Source organism: Mycteria americana, chromosome 2, assembly GCF_035582795.1.
Source record: "Mycteria americana isolate JAX WOST 10 ecotype Jacksonville Zoo and Gardens chromosome 2, USCA_MyAme_1.0, whole genome shotgun sequence".
Taxonomy (NCBI): Eukaryota; Metazoa; Chordata; class Aves; order Ciconiiformes; family Ciconiidae; genus Mycteria; species Mycteria americana.
In genome coordinates this window covers 12,560,650-12,576,716 of record NC_134366.1, presented here as the reverse complement: position 1 = coordinate 12,576,716, position 16,067 = coordinate 12,560,650, and the positions used below count along the sequence as shown (strand labels likewise).

The 16,067-nt window shown below is 41.4% G+C and overlaps 1 protein-coding gene across 2 annotated transcripts in view; it reads right to left on the bottom strand.

Annotated features, from left to right (window-relative positions):
- The window catches only part of WDR37 (WD repeat domain 37), a 48,550-nt gene extending 37,913 nt beyond the window's left edge, over positions 1-10,637 (bottom strand). The window contains exons 1-3 of one of the 2 annotated variants that reach the window (XM_075492430.1): positions 10,468-10,637; positions 5,023-5,054; positions 991-1,168 (exon numbers count right to left, since the gene is read on the bottom strand). In XM_075492430.1, the coding sequence (XP_075348545.1) occupies positions 991-1,128 (138 nt within the window). In that variant the 5' untranslated portion in view covers positions 1,129-1,168; positions 5,023-5,054; positions 10,468-10,637. The remainder of the gene's footprint in view (positions 1-990; positions 1,169-5,022; positions 5,055-10,467) is intronic. The other variant, XM_075492429.1, reaches the window with a different exon arrangement.
- Positions 10,638-16,067: the final 5,430 nt, after the last annotated feature.

Genomic DNA, 16,067 nt, shown 5'->3' with positions numbered 1-16,067 from the left:
CTCTGTTAGTTCCCAGAAAACTAACACTGCAATTTACTGAATAATACATTCAATTAAAATGTCACAACACTGAGAAAACACAAGGTTTTCCCTTCAGACTATCTGCAGAGTCCAGAAAGTGAGGTTTCTCATAGCCAAACACTGTTAGTATTTCAAACCACCTCTCTGATAAAAATCAAGTTTTGCATCATCTTTGCCAGGACCACATTAACATTGCGTAGTCAATTTGACAATAGTTTTCAAACTGATATTTGCTTATCTTCGGCAGCACTACTTCAAACACTTCCTATAGGAGCCTTACCTACAGTTAATCTCAATATTGTTAGGTGAAACACTCCAAGTGGCTCCAGATTGTGTCCGCTACACAGACTGACATGATTAAGAAAATTACAGAAGTTTGTGGTTGTTGTTCTTTCCCTTAAGTTTAATACGCAGAAGATCAGACCTTCGTTTGAGCCAAATTAAAAAAGAAAAAACCCAAACACAAATTTAAGTTAGCTCACGCCTCTGTCAAGCAGGCAGTATTTGTTTACTTTATGGAAAGGAATGCAGAACAGTGTTCCCACTGATACCTTCCCTATCACAGTCATAATAACAAGTGTTTCGGTTTATTCATATTCCTGGGTTACTACTAGTCCAAATTCAAACTTACGAAATCAAGAATCAATCTTCAGCTTTAAGGTGGGGGGGGGGAAGGTGCAGTGAAATAAATAGGCTGTTTCTTTGTATTTCTTCATGGTTTTATCATTCATGTAAGAATACACAAAAGCCGATAAAAAGCTTCACAGGTCTGAATATAACCTGAAATACTGTCAACATCCACATCAACAGTCTCCAAAGACAGACAGCACTTACAAGCAAAAAAGTCTGCTGTTCCTGCAGCTTTACTGGACATACTTCATTACTTAAGTTTCTTTAATTTCTTTGCACAGAAAACACTCCTCATAAAAAAGTTACGGAAGTTACCCAAGCAGCAGTGTATTATCTTACCTGCCCTTCCAACATGTCTCTCTGCAGTCCTGCCCGTTCTTGCTCGGAACTGTTGGTTCTTCGGATTGAAAGACTGTGCGATTTACGTTTCTGCTTTGCTTGGCGAGCAGATGCACAACTTCCACTTTCTATTGGCATTACTTCAAAAAAACAGCTTCACTGAGGCTCCTATGATAAACTAAGGACAAGCATTACACATTACAAATTGCTTTGCCAAACTAACCAGAGTTTAATTTTTTTTTCCTCAAAATAGAAATATTTTGTTCTACTAAATTTTGGAGTTGTTTGGGGTGTCAATGAAAAGGATCCCTATTACTTACAGGTATTCTTCAAAAAACTTCAAGTTCAAAACCACATGTGCATATACGTAAATAAAGTGGAATCACTTCTGCATTACTTATTCATTACTTAACAAACCTCCACAAAAGGAAAATTATTGCCATCACCTTGCTCATTTTGGAGAACACTAGCAGAGACAGCTCCAAAATGCTTCCAGGAAATAACTATTATGCATACTATGTTTCACCGAATTGCATGCAAAATTAAAACCCAGCTGGAAAATGAAAGCAAACAGACATGATAATTTAGGGACACTGTCAGGTTAAAAATGTATTATGCAACATTAAGCATTAGTATACAAAATTTAATAGATGTGCTTGTTAACACATAAGCAGAAATTAATTTCAATGACAGAAAACTACTTTCCATCATTTCTGACAGCTCATGGTTTCACTTTCTTGGATAGTAAAAGTGCCCATGAACTTATAAGAAGAGTGAAAGTGCACCTGACTTAGCAGGTTGTTGTTGTTAATTTTTGTCAGCTTGTTAAAGCCAAATATGCATTTTAATATCCTTAAAAACACCTGACAGTATCACCAATTAATATTACCATGCATGATCTACTGCTTTCCCCTGTTTAAGAAAAATCAAATTATGTTTGATTTCTTGCATAAACGTGGAGAGTATGTTCTTTACTTTCAAAATCTTATTTTTTACAAACATTTAATTACTGGATTTTTTTTTTTAATTAAACCTGATATTCAAGAGAAATTATTTTTAGTTCATGGGGTACCAGTTGTTAAACATTTCAAATGTTTTAAAGATTGATGACTCAAAATTTTTCAATTGTGAGCACTGAAAACAAAATAAAAATTCATTCTCCAGCATAAATGATTTCTGAAACAACAATTACAACTTAAAATAGCTGCAATAGTCTGCAGAGAAATAGGAGAGCAGAGTTGGCAAAGCTAAGAAGGCAACTGAGCTTCCCTTTAAATAAGTTGATCAGAGAAAATTTAAACCAAACCCAGAACCAGTTCCAATTTAAGATCCGCCAACACACTAGATCTCAAGCTAGGAATGAGCACCATCGCTATTAACAAGACTAGGCATTAACCAGTTCAGTGGTTCTGACATGGTATTTTCAGCTTTTTAATATATCATAAAGCCAAGGAAAAGCATAGCTTACTAAAAACACAGTATACGCCATGAATAAAAATAGCTTTAAATTTGCTTTGGTTTTTATATCACAAAATGAAAACGTATAAGTATATTTAAATTTATATCAAAATTAGACTAGATTTAGTTACGGTTTTGATGCCCATCCATCCTCAAATTTTCTCATTAAAAACTTGGTATTTTAATTAGCTTTTGGAACACCCAAGTTCCAGTAACCTGACACCAATTCCATAGTGAATCTAAAATAAAATTCAGGTTGCACCAGTATCTTGTACGGCACTGAAATTATTTTGTTCCTCTGGACTCTGCACAGTCCTCCCCTGCACCGAATCCCATCAGAGCTTTTTATGTGTGATTAATCAGTAGTAACTAATTAGCTATGTTCACAAATTAAAGAAGAAAGAATAGAAAGAACTACCACTGGGTAGCTTCTTATTTGACTAGATTTCTTTTTTCACTGTGGCTAGATTCCTCTGCCACAGAAAGACAGAACTGAAATTTAAAAAGCCCATCCCATAAACAAGTTACTGCCAATTTTCTGGGCTTCACTAAGTATCTTCCTGTTCCTGGACATATGGTCAACAATTAGGAACATGTTTTCAGTGCTCATCACATTTCTGTTTCTTTTCAAAATATGATCAGATCCTAAACACATGTATATTCTCCTCTCTTCCATCCTCTTTCCTATCTCCCTTGGGAACCACTCTTTCAATGGCTTTCAGTTTACTGGTTTCTGCAGTGTTCGGATTACTTTTTAAGGCCCAAAGCACTAAACTCTGTGTGCACACACAGATGTGTTAAACAGTTTTGTATCTATACATACACAGTTACATATAATCACATAAATCAGTTAACACCGTTTCACTTAAGATCTCTGAAAAAAAAAAAAATCTAATTTCTAATTCCTGCCAGATGTAGCTCCTGAGCTGTAGTTATACACAGAGATGTTAATATGGTTTATGCCTTACCAGGTATTGTTTTAACTATGTTAACTTCCATTTGCCCTCTGCTGCCAAGCTACTTCATTTTAGAGGACTTTACCAACAAATACCCTTTTCCGGGTTGCTTCATAGAATCATAGAATGGTTTAGGTTGGAAGGGACCTTTAAAGGTCATCTAGTCCACTCCCACTGCAATGAGCAGGGACATCTTCAACTAGATCAGGTTGCTCAGAGCCCCATCCAACCTGACCTTGAATGCTTCCAGGGATGGGGCATCTACAACCTCTCTGGGCAACCTGTGCCAGGGATTCACCACTGTTATCGTAAAAAATTCCTCCTTATATCTAATCTAAATCTACCCTCTTCCAGTTTAAAGCCATTACCCTTTGTCCTGTCACTACAGGCCCTGGTAGAAAGTCCCTCTCCGTCCTCCTTATTGGCCCCCTCCAAGTATTGAAAGGCCACAATAAGGTCTCCCAAGAGACTCCTCTTTTCCAGGCTAAACAACCCCAACTCCCTCAGTCTTTCCTCATCGGAGAGGTGTTCCAGCCCTCCGATCATTTTTATGGCTTTCCTCTGGACCCACTCTAACAGGTCCATGTCTTTCTTGTACCATTGGCTACGATTGGCTTTCAGGGCTGCAAGTGCACATTGCTGCCTCATGTCTGATTTTTCATCCCCCAGTACCCCCACGTCCTTCTCTGCAGGGCTGCTCTCAACCTATTCATCCTCCAGTCTGTATTGATATTGGGGATTGCCCCAACCCAAGGTGCAGGACCTTGCACTTGGCCTTGTTGAATTTCATGAGGTTCGCATGGACCCACTCCTCAAGCCTGTCAAGGTCCCTCTGGATGGTATCCCTTCCCTCAAGCAAATCAGCTGCACCACTCAGTATCAGTATATACAGATTTGGTAGCTATACATTCTAGCATGTTGAATTTAAAGGGACACAGTCAAATGCATGAGATTCTATTTTTACATAGTGAAATTCTCACATTAACTACACAAAAGTTTCTACTTTCACAGCTCATAAGCAAACGGAAAAGATTAGGTAAGAAACACCTCCGTTACTGTATCTATTTGGTAGCAGCACTTCACCTGCAGCCAGTGTCACTGACAGTAATTGCACTCTCCTCATGCACCAGCATGACCACATCACTCATGCACTGTTCTGGACAGAGCAAGCATGCACACTCTTCCCCAGGCTCTGCAAGAGGGTGCACACAGCCATAGCAAAGCTGCAACCAAAGAGGCAACAAGCAGGCATGTGCATACAGAGGACAGGAAGGAGAAGCTGAAGGGGACTAGCTTCACTGCCTTTAATATTATTCTGAATTCCACCAAATAGCCTTATAAACTTTCAGTAAGGAAGCAATAAAGAGTTTTTAGAACCAGGATGTAAATTCAGTTTTAAAAAGTGACAGTGTCCCTTTAAATATTAACTTCACTTTGACAATTTCAGAACTATTTTGATGCTAATTGCAACAGTAAGAAGCTATAGGTTTTTCAAGAGTAGATTTCACAAAACAGATCCTTGGCAATATGATGCTAAAAAATAAATAAATAAGGTGCTCATTTCTAGCAGTTACCTGATTCCCCTTATTATGTAAGGTTTTCAAACAATGAAAATTACCTGTCCAGAATATCAGTGTCATGTTACATATCCTATGAAAACCATATTAAATATTGATTAGTGAAACAGTCAGTAGTATACAAACCAGTCAAAGTCTTTCACATTTTTGAAACTTTTGTAGTTAGAACACACCAGATGACAGGAAAGGGGGGTGAGGGAAAACATCAACGCAAGTCAAAGCTAAGCACTAAATCCCAGTCCAACAAAGTAAGAAAAAAAAAAGGCTTCAAAATGACCCATTATATATTGTTAGTTAGATGTAGTTAATCATAACTTTTGAGTGTTACAAATGGGTCCTGAAAAGATAAATTCACTAAATTCACTTTCCTTCTACTTAGTAATTCTACAAGATGAAAAATCACCAAGAAGTACGGGACTCTTGTTTCTGAACCAAATGAAGCTGAATTCACAAAAGCTAAAAATTAGCAATCAAGAGCAAAAAAAGCTGAACAAAAGTACTGAGAAAAAAAAACAACCAAACAAAAAAATACAACAGACAAGGGGGAAGAGTGTTGTATTACTAAACTATATCCAATAAGGGTGGCAGTTCACAAGTACTGTATTATTAAAAAGTGAGCTTATGAGACATATTGAGCTTTCTGCTCAATCGTTTTGGAAAATGCTACATTTGCATAGTGTTCTTCACACAATGATCTGTCAAAGCCTCAAGAGAACCGTACCAAATTAATTTCTGACAACATCAATCAGCAGAAGTAGGGGAGAAAAATGTGTCCTAGAAAACATCTAGACCATAGGTGATTACTACTTTCTGAATGCAAAGATACTTCGGTATTTCAGTTATGCTGTTTAATTAAACTCACAGCATATTTTACAGTGTGTTAAATTAAAGTTCTGCCACCTACCTTTCTGTAACAGATGTTACCACGTATTCAGTCACAGGAAATATTTCATCAGAGTAACAGTAAAGAGCAGATGTGTAACCAATTACTGTTTTATTCAGCTACAATAGAGAAATGGCACCAAAAGTGTGCACACTGGTCTTATTAGACTTAAAAATTCACTGCAGCAATCAACTAATTCTACTTGCCTACGTCTACTCTTGAACACAGAACAAGCAGACTGCTGAAAGAATTCCTGGGGTATGCATGCTGCTGAAGCCATGGAGAAAATCTGTTTTAAGAAGTGTCAGAGCACAGACAGAATGGCTACAGTATTGCATTTCCTTTTTTGTTCGTTCAAGACAACACACAAGTCTGGAAAGGGAAAGCATCAGGAAGTTTCAGCAACATCTCTTACCCAAGATCTCCCTGCTCCATTTTGTTTAGAGTTTAGCAATAGTAATACTTACTATTTAAAGGATTGTTTAAAAAAAAAAAAAAACACAAAAAAACCCCCCACAGAAACAAATTTACTGTGTTTGTGTGTGCTCTTAAATCTCTTAGACAGTCTCAGGCCTCTCATTTTCAAACACAGTTTAGAACAAAATTTCAGTGTATACTATGTAAAAAACATAGGCTTTCTACAATAGTAATTATTGTCCTGTGCAACATTAAAACCTTAAGATGCAAACATGCCAATTAACATGGGTTTTTTTCACAAAGCGGGGAGGGAAAGGGGAAAGAAGGGAGAACGATTACAGTTATTAAGTTCTTAATTACATGTAACTCAGTTTGACAGCATTACTCATGAGTTAAGGGAATTTAAGTATCAAAGTACGCCACTACATTCTTTATTAATATGCAAAGCAATCAAATTTAAAGGAGCAAAACTTCCATTTTGAGGTCTTCAGCGAACAATTTGTTTCAAGGATGCTGTACATTCAAGTGCCATTAATTCGATGCAAGCTCCAAGAATACAGCACACCTGAGAAAGATCAGGCTAAACAGACTTCTTTGTAAGACCAGTTGTTTTTCTAAAGATAAATATTTAGGCAACAAAACTATTCCAGATCATCACAGATGATGCTAGAACCACTGACAAGTGTGCTCAAACCTTATGAAATCCACTTGAGCATTACAACATTAATGTTTTTTTTCTAAATTTAGTGCAGCATACTTTCAAACAAAACTGGATGTTCCTCGAAATGTAAAAGGGGAAAGCATCCACCACTGAAAAGGTGACAACCTCCCTTCAACAGAAAGCATAGTAAAGAAGCTGCACCAATGAATTTTAAGTATGTTATACAGCTGGAAACCAACAATAAAAGCTTTAACACATTAGTAAGTATCTACTCTGAGCAAGCTTCCAACACCAACACCAAAGCGTAAGCAGCCCAGTTTTGCTGCTAGCAAGCTTTGATCTTGCTAATTCAACTATGTCAGCAAATGCTGCAATCACACCAAAACGCAGTGCAGACCTAGCCTGCCAAACAGTCTACTAAAGCAAGAAATGATACTCTCAACCACACAGGCTCGTTTTAACTAATATTAAAGAACAATAATCAAACTTGGATTATTATTTTTAATTTAGAATGTAGAAGAAACCTGCCTGGGTCCACTAATAATCATCAGACCAAGACCTGTTAAGTTAAATTGCTGATGTTCTGAAAGCATACAACTTTCCTTTGTGACCTGTGCCATCTATGCTCGCTGAGCGTGCTCACCTTTTCAACTAGGTTAAATGATACAAGGTACAATATAATCTTACATTTAACACTAGTTAATTACCCATGAGTATCTACCATACCTTGTTTTATTAATAGGTATTGATTAGCTGCCTTTACTGAAGAATTCAACAGACAGCATCAGGTCCTGCTAAATTGCTTACTGCTGGTTAAATCCTAAAATATGTTTGAAGGCTACTCTATTTCCTTAGCTGCTTCACAGACATTTTAGCTCCCATTCCTGTATTAGCAAATCACTGCTAGGTTAGAAGTAGTCTACATGCATGCACAGGTATGCAAACACAAGACCTGAGGGTGAGGAATCCTAAGGAAGTTCAAGAGTAAAGGCGGTTTAACCAGGTATTTGTTTAAGGAAGCATTGCACCACATTCAGAGGCCAGAATGCTACCGTGCTAGTCCCTAAACAAACAATATTTAGGTACTTATTACCGATGTACTAGATAAATTGCTATTATGCTTTTATGCAAGCAGAGTGACTTCTAATGTCATTGCTCTTCATCTGGGAATATATTACTTGCTAATAAATCAGAATCTTTTACTGCTTAAGACATCAACAAAAGCAAGTAACTTTGACACTAACTATAATACATTTAGCAAGCTTTTCTCAAGCACCAATAAATATCCTTTTTACAGCACATTCTTGAAGCATTTCCTCATACGGCCTACCACAGAAAACTACCAAATCATCCAACAGTATGTGTAACAGCACTGCAAGTACCCAGTCCTTCCATCTTGAAACACCAAGGCATTCTCGAAATAGTCAGTGGGTATTACTCAAGGACAAGAAAATAACAAATCACTCTGGTTTGTAAGGAGACCATCCAAATCCTGTCCATCCCTCAGCGGTCACACGTAGAGTACTAACAAACTCTCCCCGCAGAGGTTTGAAGCAGTGGCCTCCGGAACAAGCCCCTCACCCTGGCCTTCACCTCACAAGACAAGCTACTAGTCGTAGCTCCAGGACTTAAAAATTCCATGAGATAAAACGATCCCAATCTCACCTCAAACGTAAAAAATGCAATACCACTTAACTTCTCCTTACTTGACACGTACTAGTTCTGGCTTGCAATTTCTGGATTTTGTAGAAGTAAGCTCTTTTTTTAAGACACTATCACCACACTCACAATATTTCTCCCATGACTGTATCAACACTCTCAAGCATTTCAGTCCATACAAAGACTGCATCCTTTAAACAAGTCCTAAATTTAGAAGAATGATGGTGGAAGGACATGTCTACATTAGAGAGACAGCGTCATCTCAGAGTTACCTTTAGATTTAACACAATAAACCTAGTTTACGGACAAATGTACACATAAACAAGTGGCATTTAAAAAAAAAAAAAACACAACAAAACACATTACAGTGGCCTCTGCCTTAAATTCTAATGTTTGGTGCAGGCACCTTTTCTTAAAATAATTGCCCAAGTCCACAACAGACAAAGCTACATTTATCGTTATTACAACAAGACACATTAGGGTTGACACACACACACACACACACACACACGATCTTATCTAATGTAAACTACTCATCAGAAAAAATACTTGAGGATTCTTGAGGTTACCAGCTCACTTTCAAAAATATCGCATAAGAAACACCAACAGCAGGCTTGCTTGGAAAACAGTTTCAGAAATTTGCTTAAGGAGAAAGATACTGCTGTGATGTTGCAAAATGGGTGCCTGAACAATAGACGTTTGTATAATTTCAAGGTGTACTCAATGACACTGAATCACTTCAAAGAAGCTGTTCCACCAGCTCTTTACATAAATCTTCCATGAATTACTGTTATAGAAAGCATACTTTAAAACGCTATAATGAAACAGACTTTGACAAGCTGGAAGATGTCACAAGAGGGATAAAAACACACGTAGAAGTTTGTCTTTTCTCGCTAACACCAAGATGTCCTTGAACAATGGTTCAAGGCTCAACTTGAAAAAGTTTTCCTCATCTTTGCACAACAACAATCTTTTTATTTAATTCCTTCTACAACTGGAACCTAACATCTACTCAACCTCTGAATACATTAAGCATATTAATTCTTCCCTCAATTTTGCTTTCACCGTTTTTAGCTCAGGAAAAGAGAGCAATACTGCAAATGGCTCTCTACAGACATAACTTTTACCCATCTCGGATGGTTCCAAGTCATCCTCGCACTGCTGAAGGCCAGATCTACCCCGTCCCACCACAAACAGCACTTCCCTTCCTCATACAGTTGTGCCCCACTTCAGAGAACTTGGGCGTTTCATTTTTACTCCATTTGTATATGTGTCAGAGGATCCGAACTCAATCTGTGAAGTAATGAGGTACTACACTTGGCTGGTCCTTAGGATATGCAGTAGCACATAAACAAAGTTAGCGAGCAGAGTCTCCTCAGCAGGCACCCTCGGTTTCACTGTCTGCAGACCTGGAACCATCCCTACAACCTCGGGCTGGAAGCGTTAAAAAAAAATCTTTAAAAAAACCCCAGCCCACAGAGGAAGAAGAAGAAGGGCTTGTTTTCGGTTATTTCGGTTTTTAGGAAAGAACGTGCAAGTCATTTCACACGGAAATAAACCGGAATAGGACGGGCTGGGAGGGGGTGCCGAGGCAGGAGCCCCGCTTTACGCCACGGGCCTGGCGAGGCGGCGGCACCGCGCAGGTAGCGCCCGCAGCCCGCGCCGCCGCTCCCCCGAGACCCCCGCCCCGCGCCCCGGCCCTTCCCTTCTCTTCCCCCGCGCCGGGCCCGGCCGGGCCGCGCCGCGCCCGCAGCCCCTCGGGGGAGCCGCTGCCGCCGGCGACGGGGGGGTCTCGCCGGGCGGGAAGATGGCGGAGGGTCTGCGCCCCACTGAGGGGAGCGGGGCGCCGCGGCCCCCCGCACTCACCTGTCAGCCACAGCCGGGGCGGCGGGCAGGAAGGGGCAGGGCCGCAGACGGCGGGGGGAAGGAGGAGGAGGAGAAGGGCGGGAGGGGCGGCGGCGGCAGCGACGAGCCCGGCGCCGCGCTCCGGCAGCGACGCGCCTCTCCGGTGAGCAGCCCTCGCCGCGACATCCGGCGGCGGGCGGAAGCGGCGCGCGGCCCCCGCTGGCCGCCATGGCGACGGGACGGGCAGCGGCGGCCGCTCCTCGCCGCCAGCCGAGCCTCCCGCCCGCTGGCCGCAGGGTCGGAAATGCCCCTGGAACGGGGCACGAACCGCCATGGGACGGCTCGTTTAGGCGGACACGGTAAACCCTGGTAGACCGGTACCTGAGCTCAGCGGTGTGTGCCGACAGCCGGGCTTGTGCTGCGCTTGGGCTGAGGTGCGGTAACGAGTAGGGACCCACCACATAAACGGCATCGCCAGTACGGCAGCAGGCCCTGTCAGGCTGCGAGGAGTGGGGGCAAATGGCTGCACGACCACCGCCCCGCGCTTCGATGGTTAGCTTTCAGCCCTGCATCTCCTAGGCGTTAATGTAATGCTGATGATACTTAAAAAACTGCGTTGTATTCATCCTTACTATTGTCCAAGGGGGCCACTGTGGACTGACAAGGGAGATGAAACTTTCGTGAAACGCCATTGGAATTCCTTATTTTTTAATATAGCATGGCTGGAAAATACCAAATCTGGACTTTTTCTACTGCATCTGCAGACGATATGACAGAAACAGTGAATCAAAGCTAACTGCTACATTCTGCAAGTAGGCTGTTCACTTTGAAGCTTACAACACATAATTGAAATGTGATTAATTCCTTTGCTGATTAAGACTTAGAAGAAACCTTCACCTAAAATTCTTATTCATTGTAGCAGATTGTGAAAGTCAAAAGAGGCCTTTGCCTAATTATTTTCTCTCTTCCTGCAGATTATCTAGCTGCCTCAGAAGAGGTCTGTGAAAAGGCCACAAGAATATGTGCCTCAGAGTATGTGAGGGCTGAAAATATTACATTTTCTTTTCATGTGCTTCCCAGCTACAAGTATGCCTGCCATTCTCTTTTGTCTGCATTTTCCTTTCTACCTCCTTTTCTGCAGCCATGTCTTAATTGCAACTGTATTAACAGAGTCAAAAATAGTGTGTTTTACCTATTTACTAGCATCTTTTTCATCACTGGAGGTCATTCTACAAGATAACCAGCCTAACTGGTTGAGACCTTCCCATAATTTTAGGCTTTTCACTTCTTCAAAGCCACCAAAAGGAGAAAGGAAGGGAGCAACATTCATAGCTAAATGGCTTTAAGGAGAGGAAAAGGGGAGAGACAGAACAGGCAAAAGAAGATGGACAAGAGGTAGAACAGAGTTGCCTGAGAGGAAGCCTGAACACAACCTGACCAAATGCCGCTGTTTGCTGCTTTGAATTCTCTTTATAGTTGGTGCAGTTGCAGTTATCTCGGCCATCTTAGCCAAGTCACAATTCCAGTCTTCAGCTATTCAGTTCCTAAATAAACATTTGTTTAAGCCTCATTATTCCTACCGAAATTACTTCATCTTAATATAATTCTAGTGTACCGTAACAGTTTTAGCTGTAAGTATCAAGGAAAAGCAAGAGCACAAGAATCCACATTTGCGATTTCCCTGGGAAAACACTTGGCAACTTTCTTACCCTCTAGAGCAGCTCACTCTCTAGCAGCAGGGAGCAATACCAAGATCACCATTCTTTTCCTAAAGAACAAATGCAAAATACTGCAATAAGGAAAGACAGGGCTTAAACAGCTTTTTCCTTGATAGGGGGTGACTCTGACCTGAAAATTAACAGGCCTTGTATGGATGCAGTTGCTTTTTCATGAGAAAAGAATGGCAAGTGGCCTGTTGTCACTCTAGCCCTGTTACTGGTTTGGCTTTGTCATAGCACTGGGTGATGTACAGGAACAAGTACAGAACAAAAGCCTGCACCTGCTTTTCACAAACTACTTGTTTTAAAACAAGAGACATAGATAGCAATACCGGAGCCTAGGGAAACAGGGGGCAGTACTAGTTAGCATCTTACCAACAGCTAAGAAAGTTTTTTAATAGGCACTACAGTAAACAGAGTGGCAAAAGTTAGGTTGTCCTGGACAACACCTTCCAGACCTACTTCGGTGCCCATGGCTGGACTTGAGAAGACAAGATACAAGGCTCAGGAAACCAGCAACAGAACAGATTAATAGTTGAATCTCCCAAACCAAGATTTTCCAAACCTGTAAAAGTAGCAGGAAAAGGCAAGCGCTTCCTGTCCAGAGCTCAAGCCTGAAAAAAGAAGAAAAATAGATCTAGAGGAGAAAAGCACTCAAGGGTTATTTCTTCCTTTGTATAGGAAACCTCCTAATAACTCCTTCCTAAAAGAACGGTTTCCTGTATCATTAATCACCACCTTATGCTGTACAAAAACATTTGGAAGCCGTCCATCATAACACTCTCTCCATCATACTTGAGATAGCAAAACTAAATGCAAATACAGCATCCTACTTTTATATTTAGCATAAATGTATTACATTTTTACTACAAAACCATCTGTCTTCTCTGAAGCGAGCTGAAGCCAACCCACTTTCCTGAAACAGGCCTTTTAAGAAAGAAGGGTCAAGCGAACAGCAGCAGATTAGTTAGGACTGGGAGGTATTTACCTCCCAATTCAGATAAAACCCAGGCTGTTGTTAGCTCTGCACTTAAGTGTATCGCTTAGACAAATGTTTTCTGAAGAGCTATGACTCCAGGGCAGGAGCAGAGTTCCGAGAAGGATTCTTCAGGGAGACCAGGAACAAGGATAGCTCTATAGCTGAGAAGGGTGAACTGGGAGGCTTAAACATTAGAACAAGTGAACAGGAAGCTTAAAAAGGGCAGATTGCATGTGAAGGGTGGGAAAAAGACGTAATTTTCCTTGGCAAAGCTGAAAACTGAGGAGAGGGTCATCTCAAGAGTCTATGCATTCTAGGCTGGGGTCATATCCCAGGTTTCTTCAGTATTTACTTCATCCTGTGGTTTACCGTCTTCTTGTTTAACTTGCTGGAGAATTAAGATATTTTCCTCCAGTTTGGTGGGGGTTGCATTTCCCTTTATCTTAGTAGATAGCAAAATTCTGTCAGTGATTTGCAGCTGGTTGGATTTTCAGGTGAAATGAGAGACTTCCCAGTGGTGACAAGAAACTGCTTATCTCTTATTAGCAGAGTGTTTGGAAACAGTCAGCAGACTTCGAGAGATGCATAAATTAAATCAAGTCTCAAAGGAATGTATATGTCACTTCAGACATGCTTTTGTTTACACGGGGTGGAGTAAAAGTTCTGAGGTTTCAATGAAATGCACACCATTACAAAAAATGAGGATATTTTATTTTCAACACAAATAGCTTGTTTGAATGTACAGGGCAAGTCTGGAGGAGAGCAACAGGAAGATGACACAGGTGACATAAACCACCTGATCCTGAAAGTGTCTTTGGTTAAAGGCTTGGGAGGTCTCTCCCTTGTCTGTTTTGTGAGAAGGGTTTATTTTGGTGCTCTCATCCTTTTTGGCTGCCTTTTTACCTCTCATTATCCACCAGGACTTGTCAGACATGGTGCTCACAAACCACTCCAGGTGAAGTCCTTTGTTTGTCTGCCCAAGACAGGAACTGTAGTTGTTTCTGACAGTCAGGTTCTAAAGTGCCTGTATAGAAGTTCCCAACAGTTATTACTAGGAAAAAAAATCTCTTTTCCCCATAATCTATAGGGACACTTTTCTGGTATCCCTCCACCGTGTAGCCTGAACGTCACTGTGTACATCTGCTCCTTGGTGTATATCATACGCCAGCTGTGCCCCACGTACAGACCCCATCTCTGGTTTTTAGAGTAGAAGTTTCTATTCCAACAGAGCTTCACTCTCAGGAGGGTTGGTTGTTAACTCTATTGTCTACATATGCGATGCTGGTTTGTATGTCCATCTCAGTAGTTACAGTATTTTTCATAGATTTGTGTGGCTTGTGTTACATTAGGAGAATGCTGGAAGAAAAATTGGGGTTTCTTTCATTTGGAACAATGAAACTAGCGTGTGATCGATATGGTGAAGGATGTTCCCAGTATTTCTATAAAGCTCAATCTCCAGTTACTGTGTTTTCATGCTAAACAGTGACTCAGGATAAAAAGTAATCTTTGTACATTTTAGTCCTGTCTGAGAGTCCATTATTCTTAATGTTTTTGTTTTAATGAATATTACATTTGTAATGTATTAATGAATAATACAATATCGATATTAATGTTCTTATGTTGTGCTTTCTATCGTTAAAGGGATATGCAGCAGCTGGCATATTCTTATTTTTATTATTATTTTTTACTTTTGATGCTCTCTGCTGTTTTCAAGTGGCTTCCGCTCTAACCACCTCCAGCCCTTACTCTCCCTTCACCAAGCTCTGCACAGGGGAACCCCTGTAAGATACCCGCCTTGTAAGCTACTAACTGTCAGTTTGCACATTTTGTTCTGCTGATGGTATCTCTCCGTGAAAGGCCATCTGTCCTGTTCACAGGAAAAAACAAAACAAAACAGACTGAAACGCTAGGACATGAGCTGAGAGGCAATCAGAAAGAGTGACGCCTCCAAGACAACATGTGAACCATCATTTCTAGGCCTTTTGTGGAATCTAACCATAAATCCAAACCTGTGGACAGGTGATAAACCAGCAAAAGAAGTCTTGTTCAGAAGGTACTCAACTGTGGTGGTGTGAAGTTTCTACAGAGGCTGGTATTGAAACTCCTCTGTCTTTAGACTGGGTATCTGTGCATATCTAGAACTACCTTATCTGAGCAGCTCATCGTGACATCTTGCCTACGCTTGATTCCTTGCCTACACTTGATTCCCACCTAGAAACTGGGTGTTTCCTTCTCTGTCCCTTAAGAACTTAATGAGTTAGGCAATTTCAGAGCTTGACTAACACAGTAATTGTCTTCTACAAACTGTGGCTGTCAGTGAAGGAGGGGAGACCACTCACCGCTATTCCCCACCTCTGAGAGTGCCACAGGCTGTGATCTGTATGGGACACACCTCACCTCTTTAATTCAAGGGATGCTCCATGGAGCAAAGAAAAACATCTACGATTGAACATGCTACATAGACCACCAAAAAGGCCTGTGACTCTACAGTCTTACGGCATCTACCTGAAAGAATGCTCCCAGAACTGATCAGAAATTCAGTCGTGGAACTGCTTGCCACAAACACAGGCACATTTGTGGGAGATGGGACTTTGGTGCCGTCCTTCGGCTTTCACGGATGGGTGAAAAGACAAGCAGCAGTGCTTAGCGTCAGAAATGCTCGAACCTCCTGGTTACTAAGAGAAGATAAAGGCACCTTTCATCTTTGCAAGTCACGGCAACAGTACGTGCAACGCAGTTCGCTCCCCCGTTGAAGGCCTGCAGGCCGCTCTCCTGCGGTGCCCTGCCCGCACTGCACCGCGCCGGTCAACGTCTGGCCTCGCCCCAGCCTGGCGAACCTGCCCGTCCGCCTTCGCCGGGTTCCGCGGGGCAGCTGCGTGCCCCGGCACATCCCCGCAACCAACGGGCCTCGGTGTCGCCTCAGC